This window comes from Dendropsophus ebraccatus, chromosome 6 (genome assembly GCF_027789765.1).
Source record: "Dendropsophus ebraccatus isolate aDenEbr1 chromosome 6, aDenEbr1.pat, whole genome shotgun sequence".
Lineage (NCBI taxonomy): Eukaryota > Metazoa > Chordata > Amphibia > Anura > Hylidae > Dendropsophus > Dendropsophus ebraccatus.
The window spans coordinates 47,110,121-47,127,632 of record NC_091459.1 but is presented as its reverse complement, the minus strand read 5'-3'; the positions used below and the strand labels follow the sequence as shown (position 1 = coordinate 47,127,632).

The 17,512-nt window shown below is 44.6% G+C and overlaps 2 protein-coding genes across 8 annotated transcripts in view; one reads left to right on the top strand and one right to left on the bottom strand.

Annotated features, from left to right (window-relative positions):
* FAM184A (family with sequence similarity 184 member A) overlaps positions 1 to 17,512 on the bottom strand; it is a 207,400-nt gene that overhangs the window by 35,546 nt on the left and 154,342 nt on the right. For all 7 annotated transcript variants that reach the window (XM_069974902.1, XM_069974901.1, XM_069974903.1 and 4 more), the window contains 4 exons: positions 16,058 to 16,139; positions 15,718 to 15,918; positions 14,688 to 14,813; positions 12,963 to 13,082 (listed from right to left, as the gene is read on the bottom strand). In XM_069974902.1, the coding sequence (XP_069831003.1) occupies positions 12,963 to 13,082; positions 14,688 to 14,813; positions 15,718 to 15,918; positions 16,058 to 16,139 (529 nt within the window). The remainder of the gene's footprint in view (positions 1 to 12,962; positions 13,083 to 14,687; positions 14,814 to 15,717; positions 15,919 to 16,057; positions 16,140 to 17,512) is intronic.
* On the top strand, positions 1,556 to 10,816 carry ASF1A (anti-silencing function 1A histone chaperone). Its single transcript, XM_069974918.1, has 4 exons — positions 1,556 to 1,931; positions 5,037 to 5,152; positions 8,573 to 8,749; positions 10,346 to 10,816. The coding sequence occupies exons 1-4, from the start codon at positions 1,823 to 1,825 to the stop codon at positions 10,556 to 10,558; spliced, it is 615 nt and encodes a 204-aa protein (XP_069831019.1). The 5' UTR covers positions 1,556 to 1,822; the 3' UTR covers positions 10,559 to 10,816.

Genomic DNA, 17,512 nt, shown 5'->3' with positions numbered 1-17,512 from the left:
AGCAGTACTGTGTGAAAGAGCCCTGTGATAAGAGAGAAATCTCCCAATAAAGGCTGCTAAATCCATATAATAGCAGGGAGATTATAGCTGGAGAAGAAATCATTCTAATCACCTGGAAGAGGTGGCTGGCATGTGGCTGCATGTAATGATGGCATGAGTAACCATGTGGGTGCGGTGGGGAGTGGGAAAGATATAGAATAGCACTACAGCCAGGTTCACATTTGTGGATTACTTGATCTTTATATTTTACGACTTCTTCTTATATTCCCATAGTGCACAGAATGCTGAGAATACAGGCCATTTTCTGACCTTCATCCTCAGCGTGGTTTTTGCTAAATCTTTAGTTTAACCCCTTAACGACACAGGGGCGTACATCGTTGTTAAGGGAGTTCAGAGGGGGCCTGCAGCAATTAGCGGGCACGGTCCGATCGCTGTGTCTGCTAATAAGCCTTTTAAAGGCAGCTGTCAAAGTTGAAAGCTGCATTTAAAATGGTTATTTTCCCCATCCCTGGTGTCTAGTGTGTGTGACGTGATTGCGGAGGAGCGATATCCGCATCTTTGCTGGGTCGGGGTCTGCGCTGTAATGGCGCTGATCTCGGCTTGGCATTCTATTGCTTTTGGCTGTAGCAGCCAAGAGCAATAGCACACTGGACACATGGATCTATACAGTATATCTATACTGCATAGATCTCAATGAGAGATCAGAGCAGGCATACTGTAAATAAAAAAAAAATAAAAAATAAAAGTTTTTTTTAGCACACAGCTGCTGCTGGGATGATGGGGCAGATACTCCTGTGTGACACAGCTGCTGCTATCATGGGGCAGATACTCCTGTGTGACACTACTACTGCTGCTGCTGTTGGGATCATGGGGCAGATACTCCTGTGTGACACTGCTGCTGCTGGGATGATGGGGCAGATACTCATGTGTGACACTGCTACTGCTGTTGGGATGATGGGGCAGATACTCCTGTGTGACACTGCTGCTGCTGATATCATGGGGCAGATACTCCTGTGTGACACTGCTGCTGCTTGTATCATGGGGCAGATACTCCTGTGTGACACTGCTGCTGCTGGGATGATGGGGCAGATACTCCTTTGTGACACTGCTGCTGCTGCTGGGATGAGGGGGCAGATACTCCTGTGTGACACTGCTGCTGCTGCTGGGATGATGGGGCAGATACTCCTGTGTGACACTGCTGCTGCTGCTGGGATGATGGGGCAGATACTCCTGTGTGACACTGCTGCTGCTTGTATCATGGGGCAGATACTCCTGTGTCACACTGCTGCTGCTGGGATGATGGGGCAGATACTCCTGTGTCACACTGCTGCTGCTGGGATGATGGGCAGATGCTCCTGAGTGACACTGCTGCTGCTGGGGCAGATACTCCTGTGTCACACTGCTGCTGCTGGAGTCCTCCATGTAAGCAGCCTACCTGACACGATGCTGCAGGGTCAGGTGACAGCTCCTCCGCGGGCAGTGTGTGCCGCCGTCAGCCTGCAGGGGGCGCAGCCGCTGAACGTTCCCAGCTGTACTGGTCAGGAGAGCCCGTCTGTTCCCTCTCGTGTAGCTTGTAGCGACAGGGGAGGGCGCGGGAGCAGCCAATCCGGACACGGGCTGTGATAGCAACAAGAGCAGAATGTGCCGGAGTGCGGGCGGCGGGGGAGGCGCGGGCAGCGGACGGGACTAGAAGTCGGGAATAAGCCGGCGGAGTGCCGGGCTCCATGGAGTGAGGAGAGCCGGCTACCGCTGGCGGAGAGTGTCCCCGGGACTCCGGAGGGGACCGCGGCTGCTCCCGACACGTCGTGTGCGCCCCCGAAATATGGCAAAGGTTCAGGTGAACAATGTAGTGGTGCTGGACAACCCGTCCCCATTCTACAACCCCTTCCAGTTCGAGATCACCTTCGAGTGCATAGAGGACCTGTCTGAAGGTGAGCGGCGGCGGCCCGGGGCAGGTGGTACAGGCGGCACAGGCCCCAGCCTAGAGGCGGCCGAGGAGGACACAGTGTAAGGGAATGCGGCCAAACTCACTGCTACCAGGGGGCAGGATGTGCGGACTGTGCCCCCCCTCCATCACTACTGACAGATACATATACACCACTACTGACACTGTATACTGACATATACATCACTACTGACACTGTATACTGACATATACATCACTACTGACACTGTATACTGACATATACATCACTACTGACACTGTATACTGACATATACATCACTACTGACAATATACAGCACTACTGACAATATATACAGCACTACTGACACTGTATACTGACACTATATACAGATATATACATTACTATTGACACTATGCACATCACTACTGACGCTATATACCGACATATACATCACTACTGACGCTATATACCGACATATACATCACTACTGACGCTATATACCGACATATACATCACTACTGACCCTATATACCGACATATACATCACTACTGACCCTATATACCGACATATACATCACTACTGACCCTATATACCGACATATACATCACTACTGACCCTATATACCGACATATACATCACTACTGACGCTATATACCGACATATACATCACTACTGACGCTATATACCGACATATACATCACTGCTGACGCTATATACCGACATATACATCACTGCTGACGCTATATACCGACATATACATCACTGCTGACGCTATATACCGACATATACATCACTGCTGACGCTATATACCGACATATACATCACTGCTGACGCTATATACCGACATATACATCACTGCTGACGCTATATACCGACATATACCCACCTGCTGACAGTATATATAGATAAATACATGACTACTGATGCTATATAAATCTATACATGACTACTGACACTGTATACATCTATACGTCACTACTGACAGTATATTCAGATATATGCGTGACTACTGACAGTATATACGGGTATATACCTGACTACTGGCAGTATATAATATACACATATATACATGACTACTTAGTATACAATATACAGTTATATATGCAACTACAGCCTCCTGTATGTAATAATAGCAAAGCTCGCAACAGAGTGAGAACCTGAGAGACTACGTATCAGGGTGGTTTGGTGCTCTCCCCACTAGGAGGCACCCCTTGGCAACAGGCTTCCTTCTCTGGAGAGAGGGATATCTGGCTATTCCCGTGTTTTGAGACTCGCAACTGAGGCTCCATGGACCCCTTCTTTGCATATTCAAATTTTTTAGGGGACTATCAGTGGAGACTTGTGAATGTGTAATCCATTGGATTTTTTCGCTGTTCTCCCTGAGTTTAGTGATTTTTCTGTTTTGTTAACATACAGATATACCAGACTCCTGACAGTACATAGATATATACCAGACTCCTGACAGTACATAGAGATATATACCAGACTCCTGACAGTACATACAGATATATACCAGACTCCTGACAGTACATACAGATACATACCAAACTCCTGACAGTACATACAGATATATACAAGACTCCTGACAGTACATATAGATATATACCAAACTCCTGACAGTACATACAGATATATACCAGACTCCTGACAGTACATACAGATATATACCAAACTCCTGACAGTACATATAGATATATACCAGACTCCTGACAGTACATAGATATATACCAGACTCCTGACAGTACATACAGATATATACCAGACTCCTGACAGTACATACAGATATATACCAGACTCCTGACAGTACATACAGATATATACATGCCTACAGCTCCATGTGCTACTGTAAACACAAGTGACTGCAGAGGCAGAAAGCGCTGTCTGGGCCGAGCAGGAGGAGCAGCAGCCATTGCCAGGAAGATGGATGACTCAAGAGAGCACCTGCTAGTGAGGTGCCGTAAGTCATTATACCAGTTGTTTTTTTTTAGATATACCCGTATATTCGGGGGCACAATAACATCAGTAAGCCTTCTTCGGACGTGTCATTACCCAGTAAGAATGTTTATATCCATCATAGTCATTTATTCTACACAGCACTGGAAATACTGTGACGTTTGCTTCTCTCCTAGGTAGGCCTCCGCCATTCCCTTCCCAGTCCATTATGATGTGCCGTAATCTCTATAGTCTAATGTGACATGACACAATGTGCTGGCAGTGGTGGAGCCCATGCTGTACATGATGCACGCGCAGAAAAACTAAACTGCTTTGGTCCATGACACTGTTCACAAAAATACATATTTACACAACGTCATGCACTTTTTGTCAATAATATATGTATTACCTTTATGGCTGATATTAAAATTGTCCACAAACTACAGCTTATATTTAACAAGAAAATTAAGATATTTTGCACTACAAAGGATTGCCTAAGGCCGTGGCCATCTTTATGGTCAGGAAACACTGGTCAGGACTGAGGGAAAAAAAACCCAAAAACCCCATACTCACCTGCTGCAGCTGTGTCCTCCTCCTCCTGCCGCTGCTTCCCTCTTTTGGCTTGGCATGCACAAGTGGTCTCACTCAAACACCGCTACGATGGAAGGAAGATGGCGGCCTCTTGTGCCAGAGGGATAACCCTGCCTACAACCATTGACAGGGTCATGAGCCAGTGGCTCCTGGTCAATTGTTGCATTTGGGCCTGGTAACACAAAGTAATTCTCACGTAATTTCAAGTGGAGCCCGTGACACAGACTCCACTTGAAGTTCTGCCTGTCCTATTCATTGACTAGGATGCCTTGTGCGCTCTCCACTCTCCACCACAAGAATTGACATGTTCGCGGCACGGCTGCACTGGAAATTCCGTGAGAATTACTCAGTGTGAACAGGCCCTTTAACTGAAACGTCTACAAGAAACAGAATACGGATCTGCAGAAAAATATGTATTCCCCAAGAAATGTCCAGGCTGCAAGCAATCATGTGACCATTTTAGGTGTTGCCAAACAGAAGATTGTCATCAGAAATCAGACCGCATGGCATCGCACCGCATATAACTATAGAAGTAAATCCAGATCTGTGTGTTCAGCTGTTAATCATATTTGAATGTGACGTCTTCATTTTATTTCTTTTTTTAGATTTAGAATGGAAAATAATATATGTGGGATCTGCTGAAAGTGAAGAATATGATCAGGTACTGGATTCTGTGTTAGTAGGCCCTGTACCCGCAGGACGACACATGTTTGTATTTCAGGTAAGATTCCTCATTCAGTATTACAATGAAGTATGTTACCATTTTACATTGGCGTCTATGCTCAAAGAGTCATGGAAACCGCTCCCATTACATTGTGGAAGCACACTGCACATACATCAGTCCTGCATAACATTTAACCCCTTAAAGGGGTTATCAGAGGTATTTTACTTGTCCCTTCTCCACAGTATGAGATTGAGGGGGGTATTGGATATCTACAACGGCTCCATAGAGAATGAATGGAGCAGCGGATCAGGCGCCAATTTGTGGCTCCATTCTAAACAAAGGAGTCAGTGCACCATTCTAGAGATTCCCAAGGGGGCGAAAGGTTAGACTCCCACAATCTCATACTTGTCCCCTATCCTGTGGAAGTAATAACTCTTAGATCCAGGTACCAATGTTTTTTTCTATGGTTTTATTTTCTAATTTGTTTCTGTTTTTCTGATTCTATTTTCCTGTTTTGTACATTATTATGGGGGCAGACCCCTCAGATCTTTCTAGTAGCCCTCTACTTATTATCACAGACAGGAAAAGAAGCTTCAGCCAAAGGTGTCTATACACCTTTAATAACGGAGACTGTTATCTCCCCCCGCTTCCCTATACATATGAACATTTGGCACAGCTTTCATGTATTTCCTATGTGTGGGATAAGCCACAGCCTGACAGCTCTGGCACTGGCTTATCCCTCAGATAACAAAAGGGTCTAGCATAGAAATTCCATCACACATGAACTTTATCTCCACAGACAAATGACAAAACAGCGGGTTTGACCAACATTGTTATAAAGTGTGTGGCCGCCTTGTTTTTTTTATTTTCCCTGACTTCTCCTTTAAAACTGCTGGTACATGCAGGGAGTGAGGGGGAACACAAAGTGTATACTTACCTCTCCCTGTACCCCCCACAGCACTGCATCACCGGCTTTCTGACACCTGCTAAAACTTATTTTCTCCTGGCTTGTGGTGTCATGTCTAAAAGTACCGAACCTGACTGATGGATTGCCCACTCAGCAAGTCAGTGACTGCAGCGGTGTCCCGCCCCCCCAAGTCATTGACTGGCTGAGTGGGCAATCCATCAGCTGGGTCATAACTTTGCAGTAACTGGAGATTGCTGGCGGGAGTCCAGGAGCAGTAATGCCGCACTGCGGGAGCACAGGGACGGGCATGTACAGTGGTACCTTGGTTTAAGAGCTCACAGTGACTGTACCACCAGGCCCAGGCTGAAGCACTGGAGGCGGGCCGACCCACCCTTGGTGGGAAGAAACTACAGCCCCTCCATGACGTGACTCCATTACAATCAATGGAACCCTATCATAGAGGGGCTGGGGTTTCCTCCCACTAAGGGTGGGTCGGCCCGCCTCCAGTGCTTCAGCCTGGGCCTGGTGGTACAGTCACTTTAAGAGCTCTCTGTACTAGGTGGGAGGGGGAGTGGGGAAGGGGCATGGTCTGCATAGCGGGGTCTACAGCCCTGTACTGTGACCCAGGGGGTCTCCCACACCTTCTAAATCATGGCAGATCCACTTCAGGCTGGAGCTTGCATCAGGGGACACAGCTGTCAGGGCTGTGGAGTCGGTAAGCCGCAGCTCCGACTCAGACTCCTGAATTTTATCAGGACCGACTCCGACTCCTGAATTTTATCAGGACCGACTCCCGACTCAAACTCCTGCTCCTTCATAAATGGCCAGTCATATAGCAGGGGAGTTATTTACCACACTGGCTCAGCAGCTTCTCCCTAATGTCCTACATGATCCTGGGGGCGACTTCTGAGGGAATAAGGAAACACATAAAGCAGCTTCTCCTGTGTGTGCAGGGGATGCAGCCAGTCTCCAGCCTCCATGTCCTGAACTACTCACAACTAGACTAGATGGAGCAGGTGGTCTTTTCTGCTGACAGTCTTCTATGTTTCTAACTAAATATTCACCATACTTAAAGAAACACTGCTAACAATGCCAGATACCTGTAATATAGAGGTCAGCCATAGTGATATATAGGGGGTCACACATAGTGATATAGAGAGGGGTCACACATAGCGATATAGAAGGTCACTGTGGGGGCACGCAATAGCATGCACATGCACGCGCGCACACACACACACACACACACACACACACACACACACACACACAGCCTGCTGCAGCCATAGCATACACCCACACAGCCTGCTGCAGCTATAGCACACACACACAGCCTGCTGCAGCCATAGCACGCACGCGTGCACACACACACACGCAGCCTGCTGCAGCCATAGCATACACCCACACAGCCTGCTGCAGCTATAGCACACACACACAGCCTGCTGCAGCCATAGCACGCACACACACACACACACACAGCCTGCTGCAGCCATAGCACACACACAGCCTGCTTCAGCCATAGTGTGCACACACACACACAGCTTGCTGCAGCCATAGCACACATACACACAGCCTGCTGCAGCCATAGCACACATACACACACCCTGCTGTAGTCATAGCACATACACAGTCTACTGCAGCCATAGCACACACACCCTGCTGTAGTCATAGCACACACACAGTCTACTGCAGCCATAGCGCGCCCACACACACACACACACACACACACCTGCAGCCATTGAACACTGAAGAAAAAAAACACAATATTCTACCAGAGAGAAAACACCACACTGAGGACAGAGGTTACAGCTACACTACTTATGTCTTCTCCTCCTCCTCCTCTATATTACACAGGGTATCTTCATATTACACACAGCCTGCTGCAGCCATAGTGTGCACGCACACACACACAGCTTGCTGCAGCCATAGCACACATACATACAGCCTGCTGCAGCCATAGCACACACACCCTGCTGTAGTCATAGCACACACACAGTCTACTGCAGCCATAGCACACACACAGTCTACTGCAGCCATAGCGCGCCCACACACACACCTGCAGCCATTGAACACTGAAGAAAAACACACAGTATTCTTCCAGAGAGAAAACCACACTGAGGACAGAGGTTACAGCTACACTACTTATGTCTTCTCCTCCTCCTCCTCCTCTATATTACACAGGATATCTTCATATTACACTGCTGCTCATATACAGTCATCCAGCATCCAGGAAGAGAACAACATAGATCTCCCCTCACACAATGGACACTTCCAGCCTTATGTAATAGGGCCAGTGTCCTATTAGAATGTTGCTTATTATATATATTGATGAGCAAAACTTGTAAAATTCATATCAAAATTCAATTTTAAATTGTTCTAAGATTTTTTTTTTTAAGGCTGGAGTCGGTACATTTTTTTTCAACTCCGACTCCACATTTAAACAATAGGTAATTTACCGATGGCACATTCTCATCAAGCAGTAGGGGGTTGTAGAATACGACTAAATAATGATCTGCCTGGAGGCTAGTACTAGGGGGTAATTTATTCTGCATCTATTCTTGTTTGTTTTGCAGGCGGATGCCCCAAATCCTGGACTGATCCCAGATGCAGATGCAGTGGGTGTCACAGTGGTGTTAATCACCTGTACATACAGGGGACAAGAGTTTATCAGAGTCGGCTACTATGTTAATAATGAATACACAGAGACAGAATTAAGGGAAAATCCACCTGTGAAACCAGACTTTTCCAAAGTAAGTCCTGCCCAACCCTAAATTATAATTTGTGTCCAAACTTTTTAACATGTATAAAAAAAAAAAAAAAAAAAAAGTGCTACCATGGTCCTGGAGGTAATTTTGCTCCAGGAGCATGGCAGCACCGTAGTGAAACTCAGCTCTGCTACATCATCAGGGAGATGCTGTAATCCAGCTTGTATGTACATACAGGGAGATCACATTACAGACATTAGCAGTCAGCTATTCTACCTGGGTTAGAATCTGGCTGCTGCTCACTACTACTTCACCAATAAGAATTCATACACTCACATATTTAAATTAGCCCTGAAAGGGACCAATAAGAAGAGACTGTCTCACTGCCAGCACCGCCCAGTCACATTTCACCTTCTCTGACGTTTGGCACAAGACCGAGGACAGTAAAATCTATGTGAGGACAGTCAGAGATTTTCAGAACTACAGGACTTCCTGTGCAGCTGGAGAGGGGGGTCGAAGTCAGGGAAAACGACCATTCTGGTACAGGAAGCATATGGGGGGTATGTATAACTTTGGCAAAGGGTCAGAATGGGAGAAAAATGTTTTAAACTGTACAACCCCTTTAAGCAAGTTGGAGATGAAATTTAAAATTTTTAATTTTTTTTGGCAGATATTCCATTTTAATCCATTTTTCCTCTACCACAGCAAATACTAACTGAGAAATACCACTCACTATTTATTCCCCTTATTCCAGTGTTTCTAGAAATCCCCCATATGTGGCCGCAGTTTGTCACCTGACCCATATGTGGCCACAGACATGACAGAGACTTGGTGAATTTTGGGGCCTTTTTTATTTCAGGGTTTTTTTTTTTAGCCATTATACCATGTCACAGAGGCCTTGTGGTACCAAAATATTTGTGTAAGACAAGTTGACGTTTCCAACGGTACCATTCTGGGGGACATGTGACACCCTGATCATTTTTATTTAATTTTTTATGAGGTGGGGGGAGGCAGGGAAACCATGACCTCCAGGGACATCATGATGCGTTCTGGCACTGCTTTTCATGATGTCCCTGGACGTCATATTGGGGGAAGGGGTTAAAGGGGTACTCCGGCCCAGGGGTATCGGAGTCCCGCCTTGGCCGCTGAATGGCTGAGCTGCCTTGAGACGTCACGTCTCATGCCGCAGCTCACACCAGAAAGCGGCCCCAGGATGGGTGTACGGGGCAGCACGATGCGGGACCCGGCGCTGGAACCGGGGAGTTAAGTAACCGCTGCCGTCTTTAACCACCCCCTTCCCGGCCATAGCTTCAAAATACCCCTGGGCCGGAGTACCCCTTTAAAATGTCTAAAAAAAAAAATTATGTATTTATATCTATCTATCTATATCACACACACACACACTCAGATGTAATGGGAAGCTCATAAGGTGAGTGGCAGTGAGAAAGGAGATCATCCGCACAAGTAATTTCCTAAAGTCTGTGGGGTACATGCTAACACTTGCTTGGGCCACCTTTTGCCGTGACTGACAGGTATCTCTCCCAGCTTCCCTATACATATGAACATTTGGCACAGCTGCAGTTTATGTAAGAACAGTTGTCCCTTTACATAATTATGAGTCTTTCTTTTTTTTTTTCGCAGCTTCAAAGAAACATACTGGCATCGAACCCTAGAGTAACAAGGTTTCACATAAACTGGGAGGACAACACAGAGAAGCTAGATGAACTGGAGAACAGTAACCATAATTTACAATCTATGCTCTCCACAGACGCTATACCATCTGCATCAAAGGGCTGGCCCAATTCCGAGAACTCTCTGAACGTTATGCTAGAATCTCACATGGACTGCATGTGACCTGCCAGCCTCCACAATCAGGACTAGTTTACAAGATTCAGATTCTCTTCTGTTTTAGAGACTGCATTGACAAGAATACTTTCAGGCCGAAACACAATTTGAACTCAGAACAATTTTTTTATTAGATTTTGAATACATTGGTAATGGGGTAAAGCTAAAAAAAAAAGTTTTGTATTTATTTTAAGGTGTTTTAGTTTCCTCCATTTGCTCTACATTAGTGCTTTTAAATAAACCAACTCTGTTCCACCTCTCTAACAATGAACAACTTATAAATCATTGTATGGCTAGGCTCACATATTGCTTCAGTATGAAAATAACGGCTTTACAGTCCATAAACAGGTTATGGTAAGAGTGTCTCAACCGCATCCTCCAGTGGCCTTCATATTAAAAGGGGCAGCCTATTTTAACATATGCCCGGGTATAGGCAGTTTAAAATAATAAAGTGCACTTAGAACCCTAGCTACGGCAGTGCCACAGGTGTCTTACCGATCCATTCCGCTCTTCGCTAGCTTGCGGGACTTTGTGTTGTGACGTTGCAGGCCCACCCAGCCAATCAGTGGTTGCAGCGGTGTCCCACCTTAATTGCTGATTGGCTGGGCGTGTCGGCAACATCACAGCCCCAGGACTCTGAAGCAGCTGAACAGTGGAGCAGATTGAAAAGATTGGCAGCACCGCAGGAGCCAGGGAGGTAAGTACACATTATTATTATTAAACGACCTATCCCTGGGCATATATTAAAAAAAAAGGTCCCTGCCCAGAGTACCTCTTTAACCTCTTAAGGACATAGGACGTACCGGTACGTCCTATGTCCTCATTAGCACTTCAAAGCGGGGCCGCGCGGCGGCCCCGCTTTGAAGTGCCGCGATCCCGGGTGCCGCGTGTAGCCCGGGACCGCCGCTATTAGCGGGCACGGTCCGATCGCCGTGCCCGCTAATTAGCTAATCGGAGGCAGCTGTCAAAGTTGACAGCTGCCTCCGATTACCGGAGGCAACGTTTCCCTGGTGTCTAGTGGGGGAGATCGCTCCTCCGGGACCTTGTCCCGGAGGAGCGATCTCCGTTACTGATGCCGGCCGGGGACGCGTCCAAGATGGCGCCGTCCTCGGCTCGGCACTCGTTTGTTTCCGGCTGCAGCAGCCGAAAGCAAACGAGTGCCGATCTCATGGATCTCTGCAGCATATCTATGCTGCAGAGATCTCTATGAGAGATCAAAGTGTATATACTAGAAGTCCCCCAGGGGGGCTTCTAGTATATGTGTAAAAAAAAAAAAAAAAACGTGTTGTTAATAGTAAAAAGCCCCCTCCCCTAATAAAAGTCTGAATCACCCCCCTTTCCCCAGGTTTTAAATAAAAGTAAACAAATAAATAAATAAATAAACATGTTTGGTATCGCCGCGTGCGTAATCGCCCGAACTATTAATTAATCACATTCCTGATCTCGTACGGTAAACGGCGTCAGCGCAAAAAAATCCCAAAGTGCAAAATTGCGCATTTTTGGTCGCATCAAATCCAGAAAAAATGTAATAAAAAGCGATCAAAAAGACGTATATGGGCAATCAAGGTACCGATAGAAAGATCACATCATGGCGCAAAAGATGACACCTCGCTCAGCCCCATAGACCAAAGGATAAAAGCGCTATAAGCCTGGGAATGGAGCGATTTTAAGGAATGTATATTGGTTAACAACGGTTTGAATTTTTTACAGGCCATCAGATACAATATAAGTTATACATGTTATATATCGTTTTAATCGTAACGACTTGAGGAACATGCATAACAAGTCAGTTTTACCCCAGGGCGAATGGCGTAAAAACACATTTCCCCCAAATAAAAGAAATGCGTTTTTTTTTTCAATTTCACCACACTTTGAATTTTTTTCTGGTTTCGCAGTGTACTTTATGCAAAAATTCAGCCTGTAATTGCAAAGTACAATTAGTGACGCAAGAAATAAGGGGTCATGTGGGTTTCTAGGTGGAAAAATGCAAGTGCTATGACCTTTTAAACACAAGGAGGAAAAACCGAAAACGTAAAAACGAAAATAGGCCATGTCCTTAAAGGGTTAAGCACAGGGTTCCCAAGTCTGCATTCCCTGTGCTTTTGACATGCTTTTGCATAAGGAATACATCAGCTGCACTATGCCAACCATCTTCTTCTGATAGAAGTAATATAGTCATAGATTCCTATATTGAGATATGCTGTTGCCTTCAGTCTGCAGGGTGATTTTTTTTCCAGATGGTAAATGCTGTTTCTATATTAATTTTGAGTGTTTTCACAGGGATCTGAAGAACGCCTTTATAATTGGAGCTTGTTAGGGGGTGGTGGATATGGTTTGCTGGAATTTTTCGCTCTCAGGCAGAGCAACAGAAGCGACAGGCTCATCTAGTAAAATAAATGGAGAAATCACTCACCAGCACTAGTTGATCCAATACCAGCAGTCAGAACTGATCTTGGAGTTATCTTTACTGCGTATTTCAAAAACTGAGATTTTCCTGTACCGGGATCACCAACAAGTAGTAAATGAGACTCTCCTACAAATATAAGGGAGAAAGGAAAAACAAGTTCAGTCAGCAACTATTTTATGTATATGAAAACACCAAATACCAGCAGCACAGTCACAAAAGGAAAAAACAAAAGTGGGTGCACGCCTCACTGAACCTAACCCAGGCTGGTCAGTAATATAAAAAAAAAAAAAGTATGCAGACACAGCATCTCCAGATGAATGTGAGTTTACTACACACCAGTGCAATGTTTCGGCTCAGCTGAAGCCTTTTTCAAGCATTTATCAGACACGGACAGATTAAAACTTTTCATGCTATGCTATAGCTGTCATGCATAATATTGGTTCTTCCTGGGTATATTGCTAATATATATCCTGAGGGTATGTTTTCGCTCCCTAATTTTGACTTTGTCTTAATTGTTTTTGGACATTTTACATTTTGTTTTCCTTATTTTTTTTTTTTACCTCATTTGTAAAGACTGACTTTTTTTGCATTTACGCCATTGACCGTGCAGAATCAGGAATGTCATAACTTAATAATTTAGACAATTTTGCATGCAGCAATACCAAAGATTAGATTTTTTTTTAGTATATTAACATTTTTATTATTGGAAAAATTGGGAAAAGGAGAGTGATTTTCATCTTTAATAGTAGAAGGATTTTTTTTTTTTTATAGTTATTTATTTTTTAGTGACACTGTCACCCCTTTTCGCATTATGACTTCTCTACACAGGTGTAAATTCAGCCGTTTTCATACCTTATTTTATATCATATGTCATGGTGCTTGTTCCAGTATAAAATGATCTTTTATCATCTGTGGATTGTGCATTGGCGCATGGGTCCCCTCAGCGGCCATAGGTATGGGCCGACCAAGAGGAGGTTGGGCCTAGACCTTTAGGCTGGCCTGTTCTAATTGCCGTCGAGGGGCGGGGCCTATGACTTCATGGGGTGGGACCAGTGGTTGTGTTGTGGGTGGGGCTAAATGGTACTTCAGCAGTGAAGCCCCGCCCAGGTATCACAATCTGCAGATGACAAAAGATCACTTTTTACTGGAACAAGCACCATGATGTATGATCTAAAATAAGGTATGAAAACTGCAAGATTTACCCTTTATACCTGTGCAGAGAAGTCATAATGCAAAAAGGGTGGGACAGTGTCACTTTAATATATAGGCCAGGGGTCTATTGTAAGCAAGCATTTGACTCCTGATTACACTGAACTTTTCTCTGCTTGTGAAGTCTGCCACAGGCTATCAGCAGATACTGAATCCTAGCAGAGGCCTTAGGCTGCAGTGACAGCCGGATCTAAGCAACTTGTAATGGTTAGACTACTAGATTGCATCTCCTGGGGTGTTGGTGATGTGCAACATTTAGTACCTACCAAAAGTGGTCCGGGGAAGGACAACCAGTGGACTGGCCATGGGGTCGTGGCCACCAAGGTTTATTAATAGGGTCCACGGAGGCCCCACCATATAAACCTACAGAACTAAAAAGAATCTGCTGCTACTGTGCACCAAGTTTTCATGTATAGTGTTCAACCTCTACACGCACAGCATGTAAACCAGATTTTGGCATAAACTGCGCCACAATGACAAATTTTCAATAATAAATGTGGGCCAAAATTTATAGTAACAAACCTCTTACTCTTGTCCCAGCAGAATCCGTTCTCTGTACTCCTCCTGCCAACACCATAGCTACTGCCAGCTTCACTACAAACATACCAAAGACCTGCGGGCATAGGCTGGCTAGGATCTCATTCCGACCTATGAAGAGCACAAGAAATATTTTTGCCATGATTCCAGTTTATAATGAGTATACGGTCATGCCTAATCTGGTCCAGAAAATTTCTTGTTTTTTACCTATTTAGAATAAGTGTTGTTTCCAAAATCGGGAGGAAATATACAATATCATAAGAAGAACTGCTCACCTGTTAAACCTGTTATTCCAGAACAATGGCTCTGGCCCTACCCTCTTGTCTTCTTTTTACATGGATAAAACAAGGACCAGCAGCAGAGCGTTTATCATGGGGGTTTTGCTTTGTTTGTTATTTTATTGCATTTCCTCCCCTCACAGTTTTTTTTTTTCCGAACTAAGAAAGAAAACTTCATAAATGCACTACGCTTTTCTTACCTGTGATGATTGTTTTCCCGCAGCACAGCGTCATTCCATTGTTACAATGCCATTCAATTAATTCCTTGCAGCACTTTACATAGTTTTGTCAATTTTGTTCAAATCCCCCTGGCGCCCATATGAAATTTTCTCTAGCTGTTGTGCATTGAAAAAAGTCCAGAGAAGTAAGTGTCTTCAATGCATCTCTATGGGAGCGCTTTCAGAGAGATGTATTGAAGACACAGATTTCCAGTCTTCAAAGCCCTTGGGAAAGAAAAGGGGTAAAAAAAGATGTGACATAAGTACCTGCAAAATTTAAACGGCGCCATAGCACCAGAATTATGCCACGTCGTGGGAAAACAATCATCATGGGTAAGAAAAACAGAGTGCTACTAAAAAGTGGTTTTCTTAGTTCTGCAAAAAAAAAAAAAAAAAAAAAACCTGTACTAAGTATAAGGGGGGGTGGGAGGCTGCAGATTGGGAGCAAATAAAAAAAAAATGAGTGCTACTTTAGCTCTTAGTCTCCAACTACCATGAAATAAATAATTTCACATTTACCTTCTATTGGATTATTCTTGAACCTTTCCCAAAATTCTTCAAACTCCTGACGTATTTCCTCATTTATGACCACACCACAAGGCTGCTCATTATTCACAGAAATGTAGTTGGCCTTCAGGACAATCTCAAGATCGCAGCGTACATCCACATACAGTGGTTTCCACCGCTGCATTACCACACCATAGACCGTCACATCATCACCTGGGGGAAAAAGACAAGCAGACAGAATGTTATGCAGGATATTACAAGATTAAGAATACAGTAACATTTCACCTATCATATCTACAGTCGCTAGACAAGCGTCTTTTTGAAAAAAGGCTGAGAAATTAAAGAGAGTTACCAGATTTGCAGCTGTCCACTAGGTCATCTTCCAATACCACAATCATTGAGCGGGGAATACTGCCCACTGACAGCCTCTGTACCTACAAACAGTTCAAACACCAATACGAGTCAGGTCATTTTATACAGAAAGTTTCCAATTTTAATTACTTCTGTAATCAAAATTACAATGAGTTGCAGGCCAAATAATATATCTAATTTCATCACTGTATAACCAAAGGGCAAATAAGTAAACTGAAATCTAACGCATGCCCCTCTCTAAGGAGTCACTAGTAATAAAACATTTTAGGCTCCTGAGGATGGGAAAATGTACAGGCAGATTCAGGATATCAGTAACATATAACACTTAATTAAAATATATATATTTTTTTATTGTATTTTTATTGAAATTTTAAAGGGGTAACAGACAAAATAACAACATACAGAGAAAAGCATTATCAAAGCTTAATGCAGGGTGTCAACATAACCCAGCAAACATACAGAAGGCGAATTCCAAGCAAGTTTCACAGTTTTCCATATCGTGCCATAATAATGACAGGAAGCAGTATATGGAACTACAACACCTGGATTATACCAAGCAAGTCAAACGAACAGACAAAACCGACAAAGGACAAGGGAAAGAAGAAAACAGGAAGGAGGGGGGGGGGGGGGGGGGGGGGGGGGGGGGGGGGGGGAGGTCAAATGGGGAGGGGGGGGAATGCTGGAAGCCAAAGGATGGTGAGGGCTATTTATGTGGGATCAGGGCCTACACAGTAAGCGTCCCAGGAGGCCCAAACAGATTCAAATAGCGGCATTGTACTATTCAATGAGGCCGTCAGTTTCAATTAAAATACTTTTAATATTTTTAAAATATTTTCTAGCTGGCACTGCAGGCTAGATCTCAACAATAGCATATAGAACATACCTGTGTTGCTTGTGTCTATATATTCATAAAGCAATGCCTTTATTAAAGTGACACTGTCACCTCCTTTTTGCATTCTGACTTCACAGGTGTAAAGGGAAAATTTAGCAGTTTTCATACCTTATTTTATATCATACATCATGGTGCTTGTTCAAGTAAAAAGTCATCTTTTAACATCTGCAGATTTTGCTAAGTTGGCGGGGCCACTTAGCCCCGCCACAGCGCCACTGTATGCCCCTACCCTCGGTGAAGTCATTGGCACATAGGCCCATTGGAACAGGCTGGCCTAAAGGTCTAGGCCCTATTCCCTCTAGGTCGGCCCATATTAATAAGCATCGAGGGGGCGGGGGCCTACGGTGGCGCTATGGGCGGGGCTAAGTGGCACAACTGCCGTGAAGCCCCGCCCACTTAGCAAAATCTGCAGATGATAAAAGATCATTTTTTACTTGAACAAGCATCATGACGAGTTCAGCAATCTGTTTCTCTTATGGCTCTACTAGGCATTACTCCCACCTAGCCAGAATCCTGCTCCACAATGATGAGGGGCAACACCCC